Genomic DNA, 22,811 nt, shown 5'->3' with positions numbered 1-22,811 from the left:
GTTAATGTCTAGGAAATATATTGCAATGTGTACGGCCAACAGTAAGTTTTATTTCATATCTAAGATAGCACTGTTTAATACTCAAATAGTTTTCTTCATTTATTTCTACTTTGAAAGTGAAAAGGAAAGAGATAAAGAACAGGAATAAAAAATGATTTGCCATATAAGTCACTCTCTGATTCTGGAAATAAAATATTTTAATTCAGTTTCACTTAAAAAATAAAAGTAGTTTCTTACTCCCACACCGAGCACATTAACATTTTCACATACAGAAAGCCTAGGTACATTGAATTGTTTAAAAGACATGTCTCCACATAATACAATTACATTCACATGAAGTATATAAACTTATATAATTGTATATATTCGTGACTTTTGCATCTGGTACTTTTACAAAACTAACACATAATACGCTTATTTTCTAAAAGTCAATTCTTAGATGATGATCTAAAGTTAGGAGAGTCTCATGAAGAATTTTAATAGTTGTGTTCATATGAGAATTCAGTAATTGCCTAAACATAAGCTTCAAACTAAAGTTTTAGCAATTTAAGTGACCTGACTGGCAATGCATGGGATTCTTATCAGGTTGTACTGTCTGGTTTACAGTTTAAGTCATTTCAAGTGGTTTCTAATTATTTGTGCATTAGGGGGTAAAAAGCACCAAGGATAATAAATATTTTTTCACATCACAGATGAAATCACAAAACAATGATCTCAATATCCTTTCAAAATCTAATCATTTGAAAAGAGCAAATGTTCAATCTTTAAGCTTTCTTTGTGAGATCAACTGATACACTAGAGATAAGAATGGAAATGCTAAAAAAAGAGGTGCTATACATAATATCTACTAACTACAGAATTCAGACATTCTTCTCACATTGATGATATCCATTTCTGAACTGATTTCCTTAGATCTAAAAAGAACTCTGAAAATAAGTGTAACATTTATAAACTTGTCAACTATATCTCTTAAAAAAAAATAATCTAAAGCTGTCTTTCTTCCCAACACATGAAGCAAAAGTTTCCTGATGAGCAAAAGCACCTTATGGTAAGGAAATATATAAAGAAAGTGTTTTCTACAAATTAATATAGAAATTTATGTACATAAAGGTGTAGTTATCCCAGCTGTATATGTAATATTTTAAATAACACACAATAAAAAAACTCAAAGCACATATTGAAAAAATAACCCATATGCTAATACTCCAGTTATTAAATATTGCAGCATATCTGTAATTCTAACAATTGGGGGGAAAAGTTTCTAATCTAAATGATCAATGAAATCTCTTTGGAAATACACTTAAAAAATCTGCAATCAGTAATCCTGACTGCCAAATTCTAACCCAAGCTATAGGTTTTACAGCTAAGATAAAATCTCATGAAAATGAAAGTGTATATAGAGGTCACCTCACAGATTCTTGAGTAAACAGCATTATTGATGTGACACTGGTACAAGCTAGCTGGGCTTTTCTGTCCTTGTCTTTACCAAGGGCACATGGTAAACATAACATTAAGAATGACAGACCTTCCTCACCATAACTTTTGCTGCTCATAAAATGTTAATGAACATTGTCTTAAACATTTCAAGATCATGAGAAAAGTTCCTTACCTGAATATATATGATGAATTCTCTAGATTTAACATATTTTAAGATGAATTCAGAGATGTATAAGGAGAAACATAAACTACTTGCTTTGACAGTTTTCAGCCCAGGTTTATTATGTGTCCTTTTACGTGATTTTTATATATTTAAGGAGTTCCAGCTTCTGCTAAGATTTCATTTCTTTTTCCCTGTGGTTTTTTTGTGTTCATGCATTTCTGTTTTGTTAGTTATATTCTTTTTTCGAGATGAGGTATTAGGAACAACTGCATTAGAAGGTCCGCTGGTAGCTATACAAAAAGAGAAAAACTATTGCTTAGATTTTCACAAGCAATTCATGTTCAAATAATACTGCTAAGTGACAAAATAATTAATTTTAATTGTGATATAAATGAAACATTGTAAACACTCAATAGAGCATTTTTAACCTTTTAACTTTTTAGAATTCAACACCAATACAAAAAAGTAATGTCAATGGGCTGGGTCCACAAAACAAATTTCTCTTTTCACTCTAGGTTCTTCCTGGAAAACTAATTTATTCATCATTTTTAACTACCGTCTATTGTGCTAACAATCTTCAAATGTGCACTTCTGTTCTGGGTCTTTTCCCTTACTTCAAGATTTATATACCCTGTATATCCTACTAGAAATCTCTGTATAGATAACTGACAGGAAACATAATATGTTTTAAACTGAACTCATCATTTCCCTATAAACATCTACTTTCTACTCTATCTCTTATGTCACCACTATTTAAAAAGTCTGAAGGTGGGGTGCCTGAGTGGCTTGGTCGGTTAAGCATCTGCCTTCGGCTCAGGTCATGATCTCAGGGTCCTGGGATCGAGACCCACATCGGGCTCATTGCTCAGTGGGGAGTCTGCTTCTCCCTCTCCTCTCCGCTTGTGAGCTGTCAAATAAATAAATAAAATCTTTAAAAAAATAAATAAAAATTCCAAAGGTTAGAAGACTATAAACATTCTTCACTTAGAAATCATCCTTCTATATCCAAACCCAAATCAAGCCCTAATGAGTTACTAAAAAATTATTCTAAGCCAGATTCCACTTCCAGTATGGATGGGAAGTTTCTGTCAGACCAATTCTCCTACAGATAACAAGTATAAACTTTGGATAAAATATGAAAAACAACTATTTGAAGACACTGAAGAGTAAACAAAAGCAGGCAAATACTGGAATAAAATCAACACTTGGAGGAAGGGAACTCATGTTGAGTCCCCCCAACACACACAGTTTTTAAAAAGTTTTTGGCCTTAAAAAAATGGGGTGCCTGGGTGGCTCAGTCAGTTGAGTGTATGACTCTTGATTTCAGCTCTGGCCATGATCTCAGGGTTGTGACCACATTGCTCTGGGTGTGGAGCCTGCTTGGGATTCTCTCTCTCCCTCTCCCTTTGCCCCTCTGTTCTACCTACCCTCCCCCTGACCCCGCTCATGGCTCACAAGCTGTTTCTCTCAAAAAAAAAAAAAAAAGAAAGCTTTTGGCCTAAGGACAGTATCCAGAGTATCCAGTCTGAACCATGTGCAATGACTAAAACTCCAACATAGAACTCATTCTTAGTAGCATGAAGAACCAGAAGATAAGTATTGGAGCAACTATAGCTGCTGGAAGTCAGGTGGGAGATCCCAGAAAGGGAAAGCCCCCAATTCTTTGTATAAACTTGATCACATTTATGTCATGAGCAGGGTAAGCTCCAAGAAGTCCAGCTGAGGCTAAAAGAAATGAAGTGAAATGTGAGCTGCCAATGACTTGAGGGGACACAGTTTTGCAATCTGAGTTTAGCCAAGGTTAACTCTTTGCTTGAAAAGAACCCAAACAACTCAATACTCTTGGGAGAAATATAACAAAAATAACAGTTTGGACTTTATACAACATCTCATTCATAATGTCTAGGATACAATCCAAAATTACTCAATGTATGAAGAAACAGGAAAACATCCTTCTTCTTGAAAATGGATAAACTGATAGAGACCAATCCTGAGATCAGCCAGATTAGTTACACAAGATTTTTAAAGCAAGTATTTTAACTATACTCAAGAACAAAGGAAAAGATTGCTTATAATGAATAAGAATATAGGAAATCTCTGAAGAGAAAAAATTAAAAGAATCAAAAAGTGTCTAAAACTAAAGAATAAAAATCCACTAGGTAGGTTAACAGCAGAATGGAGAGGAAAAAGTGAACATCAATCTAGATTATTAAAAAAAAAAAAAGTCCTAGGCAGGCTTGCCATAGTCAAACTGCTGAGAGTCAAAGATAAAGGGAAAATATTGAAAGCAGGCAGCAAAAAATAATTCATCAACCCACTGCATACATGGAACAATTCAATTAACAAAGACTTCTTATCAGAAACAATGGGAACCAGAAAACGGGAACAGGTGGGAAAAAAACAAAACAAAAAAAACTTTCTTCCTAGAATTATGTCTATCCAGCAAAACTTCTTTTCGAGAATGAAGGTCAAAGAAATACTTTTTTAAATACTAACAGACCTGCAGTATAAGAAATGCTAAAAAGATTCAGGTTGAACGCGAATAAAACTACATGGAAATAAAGACTTAGGAAAAGGAATAAAAACTGATGGCTAACGTGTGGATAAATAAAAGACTTTTTCTCTTCTTAATTTCTTTAAAATACATATGACTGTTTAAAGCAAATATTCTAACACTGTATTGTAGCCTTTATAATATATGTGGAAGTAACACACATGGATAACTATGTGTTAAGGATGGGAGGAAAGGAAGGTAAATGAACCTATAGTTGCAAGGCTTCCACATTTTGAGTATAAAATTATCTCCAGGTAGACCATGAAAAGTGAAAGATGTGTATTTACAGCCACCAATAAAAGAATAATGCAAAAAGATAAAGCTAACAAGCTAATAGATAAGTTAAAATACTAAAAAATACTGATATATAAATATATCAGTATAAATATATAAAACATAAAAATATAAAACAAGGAAGAAAAGAATAAAAGAATAACAATCAGAAGGTATAAACAGAAAATACAATAAAATAGTAGATTTAACCCAACCATATCAATAATTACAATGTTAATGAACTGTAAACATTGCAACTATAAGGTAGATATTGTTAGAATGGGTTTTTTAAAAAGCCAAATGTATATTGCCTACGAAAAAAAAATCCCTTAAATATGAAGACACAGATTGTTTGGAAAAATACTCCATGCATACAGTAGGCATAAGAAATGTGAAGTAGCAAAATTCACAACAGATTAAATAAACTTTAAGACAAAGCATTACTAGGAATCAGAGGGACATTTCATGATGATAAATGGGTCAATACATTAGGAAGGCATATGAAATATATATGTACGTAATAAAAAAGCTTCAAAGCACAGAATAAAAGCTGACTGAATTAAAGGTAGAAACAGACAACTCCACAGTTGTGCGTGGAAAGTGCTCTCTAAGCAACTGATACAATAATGAGAACCTCTCCTCCCATGCACATGTCCCCACCCCTCAAAATGGTAAAGACACAGAAGATCTGAATAAGATTATCAGCAATTCTGACCTAATGGGTACTGATAGAACATGATACCAATGAACTATGGAATAAAATTTCTTTTTTAGTGCTCTTGGTACATTTAAGATGTACCAAGTCCAAATGGTAAGCCATAAAAAAAAGTTTCACATGTAGGGGCGCCTGGGTGGCTCAGTTGGTTAAGCAACTGCCTTCGGCTCAGGTCATGATCCTGGAGTCCCGGGATTGAGTCCCACATCGGGCTCCCTGCTCAGCAGGGAGTCTGCTTCTCCCTCTGACCCTCTTCCCTCTCGTGCTCTCTCTCTATCTCATTCTCTCTCTCTCTCAAATAAATAAAAAAAATCTTTAAAAAAAAAGTTTCACATGTAAAAGACTGCACTCAGTGTATGTTACAAAACAGTGAATGTTTTGTAATTGCGATGCAATGAAACAAGGAATTAGTAACAAGATATTCACATCCCCACCCCCAAATATTTGGAAATTAACCAATATGTTTCTAAATACTCCATGACTCAAGGAATAAATCACAATGTGAATTAGAAAATATTTTTAACTGAATGAGAATGAAAATAAAATTTAACTTTTGTGAAATGTAGCTAAAAGAGGAAAACTTATAGCTTTAAATGTTTATATAACAAGAGAAGAAATGTCTAACAAAAAGTGATTTAAGAAACTACAGAGGATAAAAGTAAATCCAAAATAAGTGAAGGAAGAAAATATTAAAGAGCAGAAATCAATGAAATATAAAACAAACAGCTAAAATCTAGCTCTTTGAGAACACCAACAGAATGGATAATTCCCTAGTGAGAGTAATGAAGGAAAAAACCCACAACACAAATTATCAGTATCATAAATAATGGAAGTTATTACCACAGTCATTAAAAGGATAATAAAGTAACCAGAAAGTCGACCACTAAGATAAAATGAACAAATTCCTTGAAAAATACAAGTTATCAAAGCCATCACTAAAATGAAACAAAAAATTAATTCTATCAAAATTTAAGAAATACCTATCTTACGAAAACTCATTCAGAAAAGAGAAAGAGGAAGAAATATTTCCGAAATCATTTTATGAAGCCAGCATCAACCTGATACCAAAATCTAAAAGACATTACAAAAACAAAAAACAAGAAAACAAACAAAACAAACAAATAAAAACAACAACTACAGACCAACTGTTATCTTTCACAAATGCAGGTGCCCCAAATACTCAAAAGTCAAATTGAATTCAACAACTCTAAATAAATTATTCATCATGACCAAGTAGGGCTTATTCCAGAAATGCAAGATTGGCTTTTATCAGCCTATGTTTTATTTGAAAAGTCAAATATAATACCACTTCATCGTTATTATTTAAAAATGCTTATGAAATAATGCATTTATTATGTGTCTAATATGTAGAGAACAACAATGTACCATGATTCAAAGAGTATTCAAATCCTAGGTCTACCACTTACTAGTTATGTGAACAGGGATAAGTCACAACCTCTCTGCAACTTTTCATCCATAATGGCATGGCCATGGGCCATGTTTAGAAATTTAAGAATAAAAAAGCGCTTTGCAGCATAAAAAAACTAGACAAATATTAGCTTTGAGCTGTATATGGAATACACGATAATTTATATTTAAGATACTAAGATATTAAGATTTATATTTAAGATTTCAGTTGTCTGTACCTGCATATTCTGGTTAGTTGGAATGTACTAAGTTTAAATATATTTAAGATACTGCCTTTAACTTGTAAGGCCTGATAATCTGACAGAGCTATAATTAATTAGGTATAAATATCAAGTCAGAAGTAGAGTGTCATTGGAGTTCTTGTTTTGGTAATCATATAAATACATCACCATTGGAGGGGGCTGGGTTGGGGTTTGAAGAGTGGGAAGTAAGGGGAGAACATTTTTGAAGAAGAAAAATGACCTGAATGTCAAAGGGATTTATTTGGGGGGAAGTGAACAACACTATAACAACAATGGCAGCTAACATTTAGTGAGTGTTTACTGTGTGTGTCAAGTACTTTACATGTATTATTGGATTCATTTCTGACAACCTTTAAAAGAGGCACTATTACCCTAATTTTATGACTATGAAACCGAGGATCAGAGAAGTTAAGTAATTTACCCAAGATCATATAGCTAACAAGTAGTAGAGCTGAGATTTTAATCTAGGTTCCTCCCACTCCCAAGCACAAACTCTTAACCAAAAGAATATTTGAGAGCACTAACATGAGGAAAAGAATTAAGAGACTTCCAGTGAGGATACAGTCAAAACCTCGGAGCTATCTAGAATTCTCTGAAGGAAAAAAAATGTAAGGTAAGAAAAAAGGGAGCCGTTGAATGTCCTTGTTTGGCATAGGAAAGTAGGAAGAAGAATGAGTGTCAAACAAGAAGAGTAGAAGAATCAGATAAAGGGAAAGAGCACCAAGACAAAGTACACTGTGGAAGTCAGAATAAGATAAGATTTCAGGAAGGATCAATCACATAATCAAATATGCCAAAAAGGAAAAACAGAAAAAAGTTGGGGCGCTTGGCTGGCTCAGGTGGTAGAGTGTGACTCTTGACCTTGGTGTTGTGAGTTCAAGTCCCAGGTTGGGTGTAGAGATTACTTAAAAAATAAAATCTTACAAAGAACAACAACAACAACAAAAAAGTTGACTGCGAATGGGGAATTAAGACACTGTAAAAAAAGAGAAAAAAATTTCATATAAAATGACAAATAATGCCTAGGCTCAAAAGAAAAGCAAAAAGTTCGTAAGTTGGTGTGCAGAAAAGTATCAGTATGAAATATATTTTATTAACAGATACAGGGGTGGGAGAGACAACAGAGAAAAAATATAAATACACCAATAAACTATAATAACAATTTTTAACTCTAGGAATTGTAACGATCCTTCCTAAAAACAGATTTTAAACTCAAAAAGCAAGCTATTATTACTCCTTTAATTGTGTACAGAATCCATAAATTCACACACAGTTCTAACCTGGTTTGCTGCTTGCTTTCGTACTCTTTAAGGTAGCTGGTGGTGTTGGGAGGATCTTTGCAGGTGTATATGTATTTAAAGATATTTTTCTTCTCATTACTGGACTGGAACGCGAAGCTGTAGAGGCTGGAAAAAAAAACACAACAGATAGGCAGTTTGATTATTTCTGCCAAGTTCTTACATTTTAGAAATTTCTAATGACATATTTAGTGGACTTATGAATATACATTACAGGAGAAAATAGACAATGTAAGGCTTATGGAGTAAATGCAGCAAAATCTTATCTTTCCTATAAAAAGTTCTCTCATGCTCTTAGCCAAAGAGATGTTCTGTTTCTACTGTAAATAATAAGCATTTAACAGTCTTTACCAAAGGTATGCCAACAAGAATAGAGCAACAGACATAATTTCATACTGCCTTGATAGAAACTCAGATTCTTAAGGAATGGCAGAGAGCTTATGACAGTTTTACTGCCTGGTTAAAAAATAAAAATAAAAAAAAAAAGACAGGGTCCCAAATTCTTTTTCTCTTAAAAATATGAAGTAGAGATTCAGGGATAGTTAATCTATAAACATTATGGTCTATTAAACTATTATATTTAAGAATAAACTAATAGATTATAAGTAATAAAATAAATCAGATTGTCTTCCTCTATTATCTAGTTGAGGATTTATCTTAATGAAAGGGAATTTTAAAGATTTCTTTTTCTTTCTAATCACAGTGGGGCAATTAAGAGGTGTGACAAGGAAAAGTAGGGATAATTCTTAAGTACAAATTCCTCTGGGGAAGGATAGGTCAGAGCAGGAGAGCTACTAGAACGAGCTTCTGAGTTCCTAACCGAAGGGAGCTGAGGAGTTAACAAAAAGCAAGATTTGCCTGTTTCTGCAATTTGGGGGGAGGATATGATAGCAATAAAAAGCATGTCTCTGAAAAATAAATATGTGGGCCAATTATAACAACTGTGCCTTAGATGGCTGATATCTGTCTACACTGAATGAATATAAATTCCAATGGCAGAAGTTCCAAGTTTAATGACATAATACACAAATGATAAAAAAAATCCCTAAAGTACCATGTAAAGCACTATACCACTACTAAGTCTTTCCTGCCTCTATATTTTATCCTGTTAACTTCCATCTCTAACTTATCCAATTAGCATTTCCACAGCTTCCCCCCATTTGATTCTGTTAGTGTCCCATTGTACCTATCTACTAGCTACCACAAAGTTGATTAATTTTGTCCTAAGTGAGGAAAAAGCCTTTCTGAATGACTGAGGATTAACAACGTCAGCTTCTTTGTTATAAACAGCACAAAATCAAGAGTCTATATTATGATGCTAATTCCTTGACAATGCAAGGAATTAAGTATAAATAATGTAAATATCCTGTGATTACTATTAATTCTGCAGTTACAGTATAAAATGTAGGCTTCAGATAACTTTTATTATAATTGGCATCTATTTTCTTTACTATTCAAAAAGAATTTAAAGAAACCATACACTTTAGAAGACCTGGATTTTAGTCTTGCTTGATCACTAATTTCTTGATTTCCTCAATGGTGTCTAAGTTTTTTTCTTTAAACAGTAAATTTTTCCCAAATGAAATCTTAAATAAAATGGATGAAAACAGATACTCTGGTTGAAGCAGCCATGCAAGACATAAGGCCTAACCACTCAGCATCTTCCTCATGGAACTTCCAAAAGCTCTTGGGAATACAGATTGAAGACCAATGAACCAGAGGGACTCTAAGGTTTATCCAATTCTATGAACTGCATTAACTGTATTTACGTTCTCATCTAGTTCTCTTAGTAAGTAATGGCAGGAAATTTTAGAAGAGCTACAGGGCTTGAGGTACAACTTGTACCCATGATATAGAGAAGACTAACCTGAAATGGAAAAGGAATTTAATATCCTTCATTAATATACCTCAATAATATACTCTGATGAACTGAATTCATTAACCACAGAAATAAAGCCAACATAATATAACAGCATCACAGAATATAACTTCAAAGATGATCTTTTTGTAAATATTCCACAATTCTCTTCCCAAAACAGCTGTCATTACTGCTATTTCCCTTGTCATTCACTGAAAATCTTCTAAAGTCTAAATAGCATTGATATCTATCCTAAGTTCTAATTTAATAATTAGAATCTTTCCTTCATCTCTATTTTAAGATTATAAATCCTTACCCCAGGGAAGAAGTGAAACATCAAGTATAAAGGGGGTAAAGGGTAAACGAAAATTCATTCAGGTTCTCTACTGCAATTTGAGGAAAAGCACTGTCCATTCTATCAGCTAACAGAGAAGAAAGGGAGATGAACATTCTTCGTTTTCCTAACTTTGACTTCATAGAGCTTAAAGTTATTTCATTTGGAGTATTACCAGTTCTCAGAATCAGACACATTCACATGCAGATTTTGAAATCAAAACCTACTTCCTAAAACCATTCCTAAAAGTATTTTAGAATGCCCAGATATCTCTCCATTACTGTTAATGATTCAATGTTGACTTCCACTACCAGAAGTGTAAGAAAAGGGAAGCCACTATACTGCAGAAATGCAGGGGGCACCATTCAGACAGAATACAATGTGAACAGAACTCTCTAGAATCATACAACGTGGTAGTCAGAAAGGGAAGAGGAAAACAGCAACATGTGAAAGTGGCTTTCACTCCCAGACCTCCAATTTCATTCTTCAGAGAAAGAGATTTACAGTATGCACCTTATGAAAAGGAGAAAGGTATACATTGAAAGTTTGTGACTTTCTGAAGATATGACTAGCCCCAGCAAGATCCTTAACAGCGCATGGTCTCCCCAAACTGGATGCTTCCTAAACTGGAAATTCCAGTGTGCTGACGGATCTTATAGAGCTGAGAATGACAGCAGTCAGCTGACTTCTCACACCCAAAAAGGTAGCCCTAAGGGTTTCCCAAAATGATGTCTCTTACAAGAGTGCTATAGAATGTTTAAAAGTGTCAGCAAAAATGTGCTTTCTCAAAAAATAAGGTTTGGAAAATCTGGGTATACAGCTTTCCTTACAGAAGAACCTTAGCTATTTCTACACTAATATAACTCTATCTCTCCAAAGAGAGGTAGGATATAAATATACAGTTTCCAAAACTTACTGAGCCATGAATCCCTTTTCTTCAATGAATGAATCTTTTCAGAATATTTTCTGAAGAACATAACTTGAAAACCCTTTTGTCCTAATTTGCTCTCTTTAGTCAAGAGCTCCTTCTCAATCAGAATGACTACTTACCAGAGCTGTTGTGGGGATAGACATGTGTGCATGTGTGGGTTTAATGACAAATGATATTTTGTAATTTTTAAAAAGCTTATAAAATGACACATGATAAGAATGTGGAAAAAGACCATGACTCTATATTGTTGACTTCTATTGCTGGGTCTTAGATTTTTCTCTTTCCTTTTTAGAAAGAAAAAGATTTTTGGGAAGAGTCAAGAAAAGTGGCATACTGCATAGTAATTACACCAAAGAATTCCAAATAATGTTCCTTTATACCCCCTTTCCTCGTAAAATTCTATTCACTACCACTAGTTGAGTTTGTTGTTATAATTCTTTTTATATTCAGATAATATCTACTGCCACAAAATGATAATAATAATAATAGTAATAAAAATAATTTTCCTACAAATTTCAGGGGTCTTCCGTGGAACTTCACTTGATGGAGAAGCAATGGAAGCAAGAAATTCATCCACCTGCTTTAAAGACAGGGCATTGTGAAGAGTCTCTAGAGGACAAATAGATGGCACCATGGAATACAACTCAAAGCCTGAAAAAAAGAAATGAAGAAAATTTGGATATTTAAAAAATCTTTAATTAAGAAGGAAGATGACCATTGCTTAGGACTGTATGGGTTAGGTCTTTCCAATCTATCACATGCAAACACATGAGATCTCTGAAGTCATGACACCAGATGCTATGCAATATGGGATTGGAACAAGATGTGACAAAGATTTCATTTTAAATGTAATTACATAGTACAGCATGCACACAATTTCATTCTATATTTTGGTAAAATCTAAGAATGATACTTAAAGAAAAAACCTGGGGGGAAAAGTAGAAAACATTATATTGTTTCAGTTTTTACTTTAAAAAATCAGGTCGGGCGCCTGGGTGGCTCAGTTGGTTAGACGACTGCCTTCGGCTCAGGTCATGATCCTGGAGTCTCAGGATTGAGTCCCACATTGGGCTCCCTGCTCAGCGGGGAGTCTGCTTCTCCCTCTGACCCTCCCCCCTCTCATGCTCTCTCTCTCTCTCATTCTCTCTCTCAAATAAATAAATAAATAAAATCTTTAAAAAAATAAAAAGTCAGGTCTACTTGATAGGTGAATAAGTTGATGCCATGATGTGTCCCTTATGCCAGAATGCTAAAATTAACTTCTTACTGAAGAATAATTATGTTGTAATTACTTGTGAAGAGTCATTTAAATTAGCTTTTCTAGTCATACCAAGGCCTACAATACTCTCTAATGTGACCTGAAAACAACATTCATTCATTTATGCTGAAAATGAAATTTCAAAACACATTGTACCTACCTTTATTGAATTAACTCAATAATTCTATTGTTGAAATTGCTAGCTGAGTAAAGTCAGGCCAAGTAAAAAGCAATACAAAATACAGACATGTTTGCATTCAATAATGGCACAGAAATACAAAAATTTCATGAAACAAATCATGCACATATATATTAATACCATCAGTGAAACAAAAATGCTTAAATATACAGGTCTTTTTTTAAACAAATAGAATATAGGTTATTTGCTTTTTATAAAAATTGCCTGTTCATTTAAACTTTATTCAACTGAATGGCTTTTAAAATTGCTTTCATACACAACTGAAATAACAGGTCCTTCTGCATCTACTCTTTCCAAAATCCAAACTAATTTTCCTCCAAAGAAAATACTTTTAATACTTAAATTAAGATTTTATATAAAGGCCAAAATTATTAAATAAAAAGTAAAAATTAATTAAACTCGAATAGACTGCAAAGCTCTCTGCTTCAATAGGCATGTGCTCATTTTAACATTGGCTGATATTTACTTAATTTGGGGAGGAAAAAGTGACCTGAAAACCGCCTAAGTCTTGGCTGAAGTAGGGAAACTATGGTTGAAAGAGAATCTAGTCTTCCTATGAAAATAACAAAAAGGTTTATAAAACTGGTATGTTTGATTTTCAGGTGCAAACCAAAGCATGACAGAACATTACATATACTCAAAAACAAACAAAACAGAAACTATACCGTAACAGCAGCTAAAGCACCTGAATTAAGCACTAAAAAAATTAGGCTTGCACAAGTATTACGTTTTTTTAAAGTACAAGATTCATGCAAATACACGCAAACCCTTTCTTTGCAATACACTAAACTTAACAAGATGATTTTTTTTTTATCCTTTCGTCAGAATGTTTTGTAAGTGTTTTATAACAACTATTTCCTTGCCTTTGCCTGTTAGATTTTCTAACAGGCAAATAACAACATAATCAAGTTCCTCTGGTGACACATTTCCCCACTTATCTTTAGTAAACTGTATTTAATGCACAATGAAAGGGTTAGCGCAGCAATTTAAAAAGCCACCCTGCTGTCATGTTTAGAAGCTATAAAAACATACCACTGGAGCCTAGACATTCCACAGAGGAAACGGACCAGCACCTATAGAGGTGTAGGTGTTCTGCACAGAGGCCCAGAAAATAAGGTAAAGCACTGTCAGAAGATACTTGTTTCACCATGTTCCTTGAACTAAAGATGAAGGGAGGGGTAAGTCCATGATATGTATTAAGATGGAAATAACATAAAAGTTAGGGGAAATAAAAAGTGAAAGAGTCAAATGACAATTCATAGGACAGATAAGACAACACAGTATAAAAAAGAAAAAAAAAATCTTGAAAACCCAAAAGAAACATTTCTAGAGTTGAAAGGAATGCATTTATATGCATTAAGTCACATGTGTGGAAAACCCACATTTAAAAAAAAAGTCTTAGCCAAAGGAATATAAAGTTACTCTATTATCTGTTAAATTTAACAAACTTTCTTTTTTAAAGCTTCAATAAACACAGATTCCTCCTATAAAAAAAAAATTGCAACACTGGCTATAAATACATAAGCATTCTGCATAAAGACTATAGTCAGTCTTAAACCTGTAATGTTTCTTCTTAGAATTTTGTGGCTTCTGTTTTTCTTGTAACTTTGGTTTTTCTTCTAAGAGGTTCTTATGCATGTGGATTCTTTAGAAGCTGCAGCTGTATCAAATAAGGATCTTTTTCTTCAGAAAGTAGCATTTAAAGAGCTACAAAGGAGGGAAAGCACATTAGGCTTTAAGGCTAAATTTTCTCTTGTTGAGGATGAGATCTTCTTACTCCACCTCCAGGAAGTATTTAGTACACTGTTATTTAAGTGTGCTGTTAAAGGATCCAGAAAGGGGAGAATGACCATAAGCTGTGTTTAATTCTTCAGTTTCATATAAGTTTTTGAAAGACTTGATGCGAGTTTTTGAAAGATTTATTTGCAGTCAAAAAGAAAAAAAATTTCCAGGGGATAAAAGTACCTTCATTTGGAATAAAAGCAAAAATCTGTATGTTTTCTTTTAAATTCTTTGACCCTCAATTATTTAAAAATGATCAGCAAATACTCCCTCTTGTCCCAGAAGAACAAGCTCTGTGTAGGAAAGCTGTAATAGTGCAACGATTCAGTTTATAAACAATGGCCACGAAACGCTTCACTGTTCAGCCTCAGAAACTGATTTAATTGAATTAGCTTTCTAGATTTTTAGCTTAGTCTCCTTCCTATTGCGAGTTCTCCAAATTTTAACAAAAAGCAGTGGTACCAAAAAAAAAACTGGTTGCTTGACAATAGCAAACCATATTGCCACATGAAAACAAAGTGAATGCTAGATGAAGTTTTCAGAGTGTTCCAGACCAAACTGAGTTTTGCTTATGACAAAGAGCCATAGATAAATGATGTTACACAGTGAAATCTGCATCTCCTAGTTCCCAAGAACTTTTCAAAGACACATCTCATTTGGCTATTTGACAAGTTGTGGCTCTGTATTTTTATTAAGTAACTCAATAAAACAACCATGTGATCAGAAAATGGATTAGAAATAAAAAAACATTAAAATGATTAGGATTTAAAAAGAAAACAAAGAATACTAATTGTATTTTTAAAATTTGTGTAGACTGATCACTTGAGAAATTAGAAGGGATTTTAACATGCTAGTTTAGTATTAAAACTCATCATCATTGTGGTCATTTAAAAGTTTGATGAGTGATGTTAAATGGTTGTGTAAATTATAGCTGAAAAAGGGAGCTAGACAGTATCAATGCTTCGGGTGAGTAAGTTGGAATTATATGCCAACTGAAATTAAGAATGGAGAAATGAATGATACTGTATACCCCACAGTTTGAAATAAAAGAAAAATAAAAAAGGATGAAGCAGGGGAGTATCTTTTAAAATAAAAGCAAAACGTACCATTGGTTGGGTGTCGAGCAAATGAGATAGAAAACCTTTTAACAGCAGAACCGCGTGTGGCGTCTGAGAAAGAGAAAAACAGGTACCTGAAATTCGTAACAGCTACCAAAAGAAGAACACTTAAAAAAAGAGGGAAAAAACAAATATATAAGGAGGTTAGAATTAGGTGACATGCAGAAGGGAATGAGAGAGGGTACTGGTTAAAAGTAAAATGGCTTGATGATAGAGGCAAAGTGTTTAATGAAATATATAAAAGAAAGAAAAGCAGGATGAGCCAGCAATTCTGGTAAATCCATGTTTTACTGACTTAAGCAAAATTGTGGATACATGAGAAAAAGTTTTAAATAAAGCTAATCCTGAAAGGGCTAATAAACACTCCTATTAACAGAAGGCACAAGATTCCATGAGCCTCCAAAGACAATCTGAATATTAACACTTAAGGTACTTTAACAAGAATGAGAGGCTCTCCAACTAGGGATTCTAAAACATTCTCATGCTATGTTTATTTTTATAAAAATATTGCCAAAATATTTTCTTCTATTTATAAACATTCGGTTCACTTTATTTCATTTAGATCACTATTAGTAAGTAAAATGAGGGATAACAATGAACAAAAGTTTAAAAGATCAAAGAAAGACTTATTCTTTATAATATGGCTTACCGACTGTCTAAAAGACTGATACATATGATGCAGTTCTAAATTTCACATTTCAACAAACTATTCATTGAGTAAGTACTGTGTGTCTAACCACAACTAACTCTGATGAAACACAGATCCAAGCCATGGCTAAGAGAGCAGTGACTGTCACTTAGGCGCTAGGTGTCACCAAAGGGTACTAGGATTCCAGCTGAATCAGTCAGTGGAGGTAGGCTTGCCTTTGAGAAGTACTGTATGCTCATGGGTGTGTGCATGGGTGTCTATATGAATCTGTGTGTGCATGTGTGCACATACCATCTATGCAGCCAGAAGAAGTCAGCTTTTTACGATGAGTACGAGCATAATCCTGTAGGTTAGGTGCGCTTGAAGAACCCCCGAGCACCGAGGTGCTAAACAGGCCCGCACAGTGAGACCCTGATGGGAGTTAGAGAAAATACATACACAACGGGTGTTCTTCCATTCACATTGGGAATTCATGCAGCATGCAATAACATGGCTCTTACCACACTTATCTGGCAGTGCCCTGAATAGATTTACAATTCGCTTGTAATGTCAACTTTAAAATAATCACCACTACCACTTGTCATATGTACAAATGAGGGTTATTTAACACTGGATAAAATGTTGCCTTTGAGGAAAATAATATATCTACCCCATAATTAGAAATATACATATTAAAAGTATTAAAAATACTACTAGGAATTAATTTAGGTTGGTAAGGGATTCTGTCAGTTTGCATGAACAGGTCATATAAGAAACCTCTCCTAGCACAAATCTAGTCATAACAGATCAATATTTTTTAATGTATGCCTAAAATGAAGAATCTTTTCTGATACCCTGAGTTAAGAATCATCAATGTATGTTATGAAATAAAGCAAACTAAAGCTTACTAATCTGTGAGAAGACCATTTGAAAACAATTCCTTGTAGGTCATCCAGGCCAAAATCACCTTAAATTTCTAATACTTAAATGACTTCAGATCTTAAGTAATAAGACATTATTAGCAAATAAAACACAGTTATTAGCAAATAAAACACAGTATAAACTGATGCTTAATTTGTAGCAAAAGTCTTTATACCCCAGGAAAACTTCTATCACTTGGTAAAGTTTAAATAAATTTCTATCAAATATATTATGATACATAAAGGAAGACAATGTGGGAATATTAAAAGCTATCAACATAAGCTATATGTAATTAACTAAAGAAGATCCTCGAGTAAATAGGCATCAACAAACAGTTCATATACTTAGTATGTAGATCAAAGTACATAAATAGTTGAACCTTATTTATGCTTTTATTAAACCTGTTTAGACAACTATTTATAGAGAAAATACTATGCCATTATGTTTATCAACAATGAGCTTAAAACTAGTAAGTTTAGAAAGGTCTTTTTCAATAATGTTGCTTTGCAACACTATTTGCAAAGAACCAATTATGTTCTATAGGTCAGTAATGACTAACAACTGCCCCTAGGCATTAGTTTTGCTTTGGTTTTCCTTAGGAGATAATCAAAAGGAAAAATTAATACACCAAGAAGGGGTTTAAAACATTCCCCACTTAAAAAAAAACTTTTTTTTATCAGAAAAGAAGGTTCTTTTTTTTTCTTTTTAGTAGGCAATAGCATATTTACAATTTTATCAACTGGGAAAAATGACGTTTCCTTCCTAAATTAAAATATTTTGGGATTTTAATTTATAGAATACAAGATTAAAAACTAGCATTGGCAATTGGACTAAGTAGTTTACACTGCAGACAGTCAAAACAGTTATAAATCAAATTAAATGCTATTTCTTGTTCATTTTATTGCCACTTTTACTTTGAGTTGTACAACTTAACATTTTTTAATTAGTATATGTTAAATAAAAACTAAAGCATAGCATTTGGTCATGCTTTCATCACTGACGAGTTTTACATGTGTGCGGAAGAGTGAGTTGAAGAAGATTTGGAATATAATTTCCTTTAGACCACATACCTACAGTAGGGTTCTGCTTTTGTTCCACAAGAGTTCTTGGTGTTCGCAGGTAATTAGCATTTTCAGATACAACCTGTGCAAGGAAAGCAAAATATATGAGGTAAAACAGTAAAATCAATTCAAAAGTCCATACTTCATTTGCAGCCTGTTCCAGACAGACAAAGGTTAATAAGCTGTATGATAAATATTAGTAGAAATACATAAAACACGAAAGATCATGCAAGATCCCCTTCTGAAGGGAGTCCATTTCATATGAAGTCCTTGCAATGAAGTGGTGCGAAGCAGGCATTCAGAATGAAATATCATGTATGAAATAAGACAGATGAAAAGAAACAATTAATAGATTGATATAATTTCACTCTTAAAAGAAGCCAAATGCCCACTCTTAAACAGCTCCTGTATTTGAAGGGGGGAAAAACAATCACAAACAAAAGAAAAGACAGACAAAGACTGTTGAGGTCACCATACAATTACTGATCCATGCACGGGCTTTATCAGAGTAACCTTTAAATATTCACAGCCTTAATGGATACCATAATCCCTTTTCCTATAATCAAATGCGTTCTATTTCCAAAAGGAAATTGCTGAAATTCTTGGAAAAGTCATGTGTAACAGCAGACCTTCCATTCTTAGAACAAGAAAAACAAAAAAAATCCTAGTATTTTAAATTTCCAAATGCCATCACAGAAAGTCCTTCTGAAGTCCTTTTATTTTGACCCATATTACTGATGGGCACCTATACATTGCATCCTCATATAAAGAGAGCATTAAAATATTATACAATTCAAAATACCCCCACTGTATGTATCCCTTAGATACTTCCAGATAATGGAATAGTGAGGGAGAGAACAATTAATATTAGGTGTACCCCGCTAATTAACACAGGACCACATAAATTTTGATATTTTAAAAAATGTTTATATTCTCAGCAAATTCCAAATGGAATCTAATTTTTCAGTTATGGGGGAAAAGGTTATTAAATTTTCTTACCATCAAATTACATAATTTTGTTTCTGAATGTTTTAAAGAACAACCATGCCAAAAAAGATTTCTTTCCTTTTTAAAATTTTTTATTAACACACTAAAGTTCCAGGAATGGAAAATTTATTGATTAATTTTTAAATCCTGGATATTTAAAACCCTCCTAGTAAAAATCCTAAAACACATGCAATGTAAGAGGTTTCTTTCTCTCAAATATTGTCAGGTATCACAAGCATTTTTAAATGAACTGAAAATTAAAATACAGAAGGATTTACTCTGATGTTAAATATAAGGGATTAGATGTCCTCAAAGACAGCTGTTTGTTGCTCTGAATGCGGGTAGGAAAATGTTTAATGAAGTAAAGTTTAAAAACCTGTTGCCATGAGCCAAAAATACTGGATGTGAAAGCCAATGATTTGGGGGAGACAGGGGAAGAAGTGATTTGTTCCCCTGATCTGCGTCTTCGACGCCCAGTACCCACACCACTGGTATAATGCAGCCAGGTACCAGTACCCTCTGGGCTAGACACACTCAGGGGGCTCTCTTCCTGGAAGTGAGAAAGGGGGCAAAAAAAAAAAAAAAAAAAAAAAGCAGAGCATGCAAAGTTAGATACAACAGAGCCAAATGATCAGAAAGAAAAAAAAATACAGTTTGTTTGCATTTGTTTATCAATTTTTTAAAAAACTATTAAACAGTAATTTGGGAGCCAAATATTTCAAATATTTGAGAAATTCATAGGAATGACTTAGAAATCTAATTGTATGTGATAACAATTGTAAGAATTACCTTATCTTCAATTTAAAAAACATTTATACTGCTTAATAGTTGTCCCTTCTCTCTTAAAGCTGGAAAGATTTAACACTTTTCTGTCTTAGCAACTTTTAAAATATAAAAGTATTCTGCTTAATTTTAAATATTCAAGACATTCTGTGCTATACTGGGTAACCTTCCAACCCAAAGCGCTAAAGAATTGTGCAAAGGGTTAGAGAAGTTTCAATTTATATGATGTAGAAAAGAAAACCTATCTGCCAGACACTTATAAAAAGAGGTAAGATGGATTCAAATTGCACTTATCTCCATTTTCAAGCTATTTGTTTGTTTACCCCCTCCAAAGATTATTTATAGAGTTCAGTAAGCAAAACATGCAGCAAACATTATCATTTACATGTTTGCATGTTCAGGTTTCAGACAGTGAGGACAGAGTAAAATCTACTTGCACAAAATGAAGAGAATAGTCTTTTTCTCTGTGTGTCTTTTGGAAGTACAAACTTCTGATATCCATGGAGATGGTGGACGCTGGAAAAAGTCTTCAAGGTTTTACTTGAATAATTTACCTTATGGAAGTAAAAGTTTAGCATGGCATAGAAATAATCTCTTGAAAGCAACTATTTAAGTATTTATGAGAAGAAGGTTTATAAATGTGTTCTGCATCTTAAGAATTAACAAAGGGCAGTGATTTTGTTGATTTTACAAATACAAATGTGTTGCAAAATGAAGACTCACAACACATTTGGCTGTATCAGTGTTATAAGCTTTTTGGGGTGCAGAAGAAAGTTTAATGGTGAAATTTTGAACAATCTGAAATTTGCAGATTGCTTTGTTCAACATCAAAATCACTGCCCTTATACAGATGGTAGTTTTAAGTTATATTAATGTCATTTCCCAATTTTCTGAAATTAAAGATACCTGAACATAACCCCAGATTTCTCATTTTTAAATTAAGCTATACTAGAACACAGTCCCAAATTCTACAGCTGTTAGTCATCCTCTTTTTATAATTAACTTACAATATCACAATCATAGAAACCCTAACTAGTATACAATTTCCATTTTAAAAGTACCACAATCTCTTTACTGATGGATGTTTTTCCTATACATAATTGTCAAATTGGGTAACATATTTATTTGAAATTTGAGAATCATAAAGCACTGTTGTTTGTATAATTTGAGGTAACAGAAATGAGCATAATTCTGTTTTGTTGTTTAAGTTCTTACTCACCAACTGCTAGTTAAATGTTATAATTAACTCTTATGACTTGGCATATTTCATTATTAACAAAAATATTTTTCTAACTTAAAAGTTGATGGTTGTTTCTAGCTTAAAATCTTGCTCTATACTTTTTCAAGCATTTAGAAAACATTTATAAGCACTAATCTCAATCAGTGCTGGGAGAATCATCCTATAGAGAATATAGATAACCCAAAATATAGGTATTTGAAGTATAAAAATGCATACTGGTGTTAAAGATTTACTTAACAAGCTACATTCCAACTGTTCAGCTTTCTTGTTAAATCTTATTTTAGTAGTTATTTAAATGTTATTCTACTAGAGAACACAAGAATTAGCCTTATTAATTGTAGATCTTAATAAAGGTAAAATTTTCAAATATCTCTTCAAATTTTCAAATTCCTATACTGATTTTTGCAATCAGACTAACAACTTAGAATTTCACATCTTAATCTACAGTGTCATTAGAATCAGTCGTTGTTGAAGCATTTCTGGCAGTTCCTCTCTACTTTCAGGTGAAAATTATTCTCTGCATATTAAATCAGACTTTTAAAAAAGTTCTTTATTAGAATAACCTAACGTGACAGGACAAGAAAATAGATGAGTTCATAGAAAGGTCTTATTTTACTATGTCTATTCAACTTTGTTATGAAAATTATATATAAAGCTACAGGTTCTTAAATCAATCTCTTTTTTAATGGCCTCTGTATTTTAAAAATATTTATTAGAAAAAGAGGCAAAGTTGACAATTAAAAATCTGTTAGGTTCCCAAGCTCCATAATTAAAGCTGTATTTTCTTTTCTGTTTTATTAAAATATAGTTAGTTTATTTTATGAAAAACATGCTCTGACACATATACTTACTTCATTTGTAGCCATCTTCCTAGGTCTTGGAAGTGGAGACTTCCTGTGTATATGAATTGGCTCTGATACCATAGGTTTGAACAGTATCACAGCACGATCAATTTCATCTTTTTTAGAAGTATGTGGTTCATCATCATTATCAGTTTTAAAAGATCTCCTGCCTTCATTCTATGGGCAAAGAATACAATATATAAAATTCAGATAAAGCAAGAGTCTCTTATGACAAATTCAACCACCAACTGGTGAAGTCAGTTGAAGCACATACACAAGTAGGCTGATTCAAATGAATCAATATTAATTGGATTTTTACAACAGCCTAGTATTAGTCTATAAAAACAGCTAAAAAAATTCAGAGATATATCAAGTTCTTGGACTAGAGGATCTACTACTGGAAGTTTATTTCCCTCAAAATTGATCTGCAGAATTTATGTAATCTCAGACAAAATCCCAAAAAGTTCTCTTTGGAACATTACTTTTTACTTTAGTTTGAGAATGAAGAAGTGTTTATTTTTTTATTTTATTTTTATTTTTTGGGGGGATGGGCAGTGAAAGAATCTTAAGCAGGCTCCACGCCCAGCCTGGAGCCGACTTGGGCTCACTCTCACAATCCTGAGCTCATGACCTGAGCAGAAATCAAGAATCGGATGCTTTACTGACTGAGCCACCCAGGCGCCCTGTGAATGAAGTGTTTAGTATCAACACTTCTATTCAACACCATGCTGGTAGCACTTCATAAAAAAGCATATCCAA

The 22,811-nt window shown here is 33.2% G+C and overlaps 1 protein-coding gene across 4 annotated transcripts in view; it reads right to left on the bottom strand.

Moving 5' to 3' along the window:
* Positions 1-174: 174 nt before the first annotated feature.
* The window catches only part of PPIP5K2 (diphosphoinositol pentakisphosphate kinase 2), a 70,262-nt gene continuing 47,625 nt past the window's right edge, over positions 175-22,811 (bottom strand). The window contains exons 24-32 of one of the 4 annotated variants that reach the window (XM_088023416.1): positions 22,062-22,229; positions 20,408-20,524; positions 19,564-19,737; positions 18,210-18,282; positions 16,531-16,650; positions 15,579-15,641; positions 11,744-11,884; positions 8,093-8,218; positions 175-1,890 (exon numbers count right to left, since the gene is read on the bottom strand). In XM_088023416.1, the coding sequence (XP_087879542.1) occupies positions 1,778-1,890; positions 8,093-8,218; positions 11,744-11,884; positions 15,579-15,641; positions 16,531-16,650; positions 18,210-18,282; positions 19,564-19,737; positions 20,408-20,524; positions 22,062-22,229 (1,095 nt within the window). In that variant the 3' untranslated portion in view covers positions 175-1,777. The remainder of the gene's footprint in view (positions 1,891-8,092; positions 8,219-11,743; positions 11,885-15,578; positions 15,642-16,530; positions 16,651-18,209; positions 18,283-19,563; positions 19,738-20,407; positions 20,525-22,061; positions 22,230-22,811) is intronic. The other 3 variants (XM_088023417.1, XM_088023418.1, XM_088023419.1) reach the window with 3 other exon arrangements.

Source organism: Eumetopias jubatus, unplaced genomic scaffold (genome assembly GCF_037043125.1).
Source record: "Eumetopias jubatus isolate StellerSeaLion01/CBP00866 unplaced genomic scaffold, mEumJub1_p1.0 scaffold_5, whole genome shotgun sequence".
Taxonomy (NCBI): Eukaryota; Metazoa; Chordata; class Mammalia; order Carnivora; family Otariidae; genus Eumetopias; species Eumetopias jubatus.
This window is presented reverse-complemented; position numbering and strand designations above follow the sequence as displayed.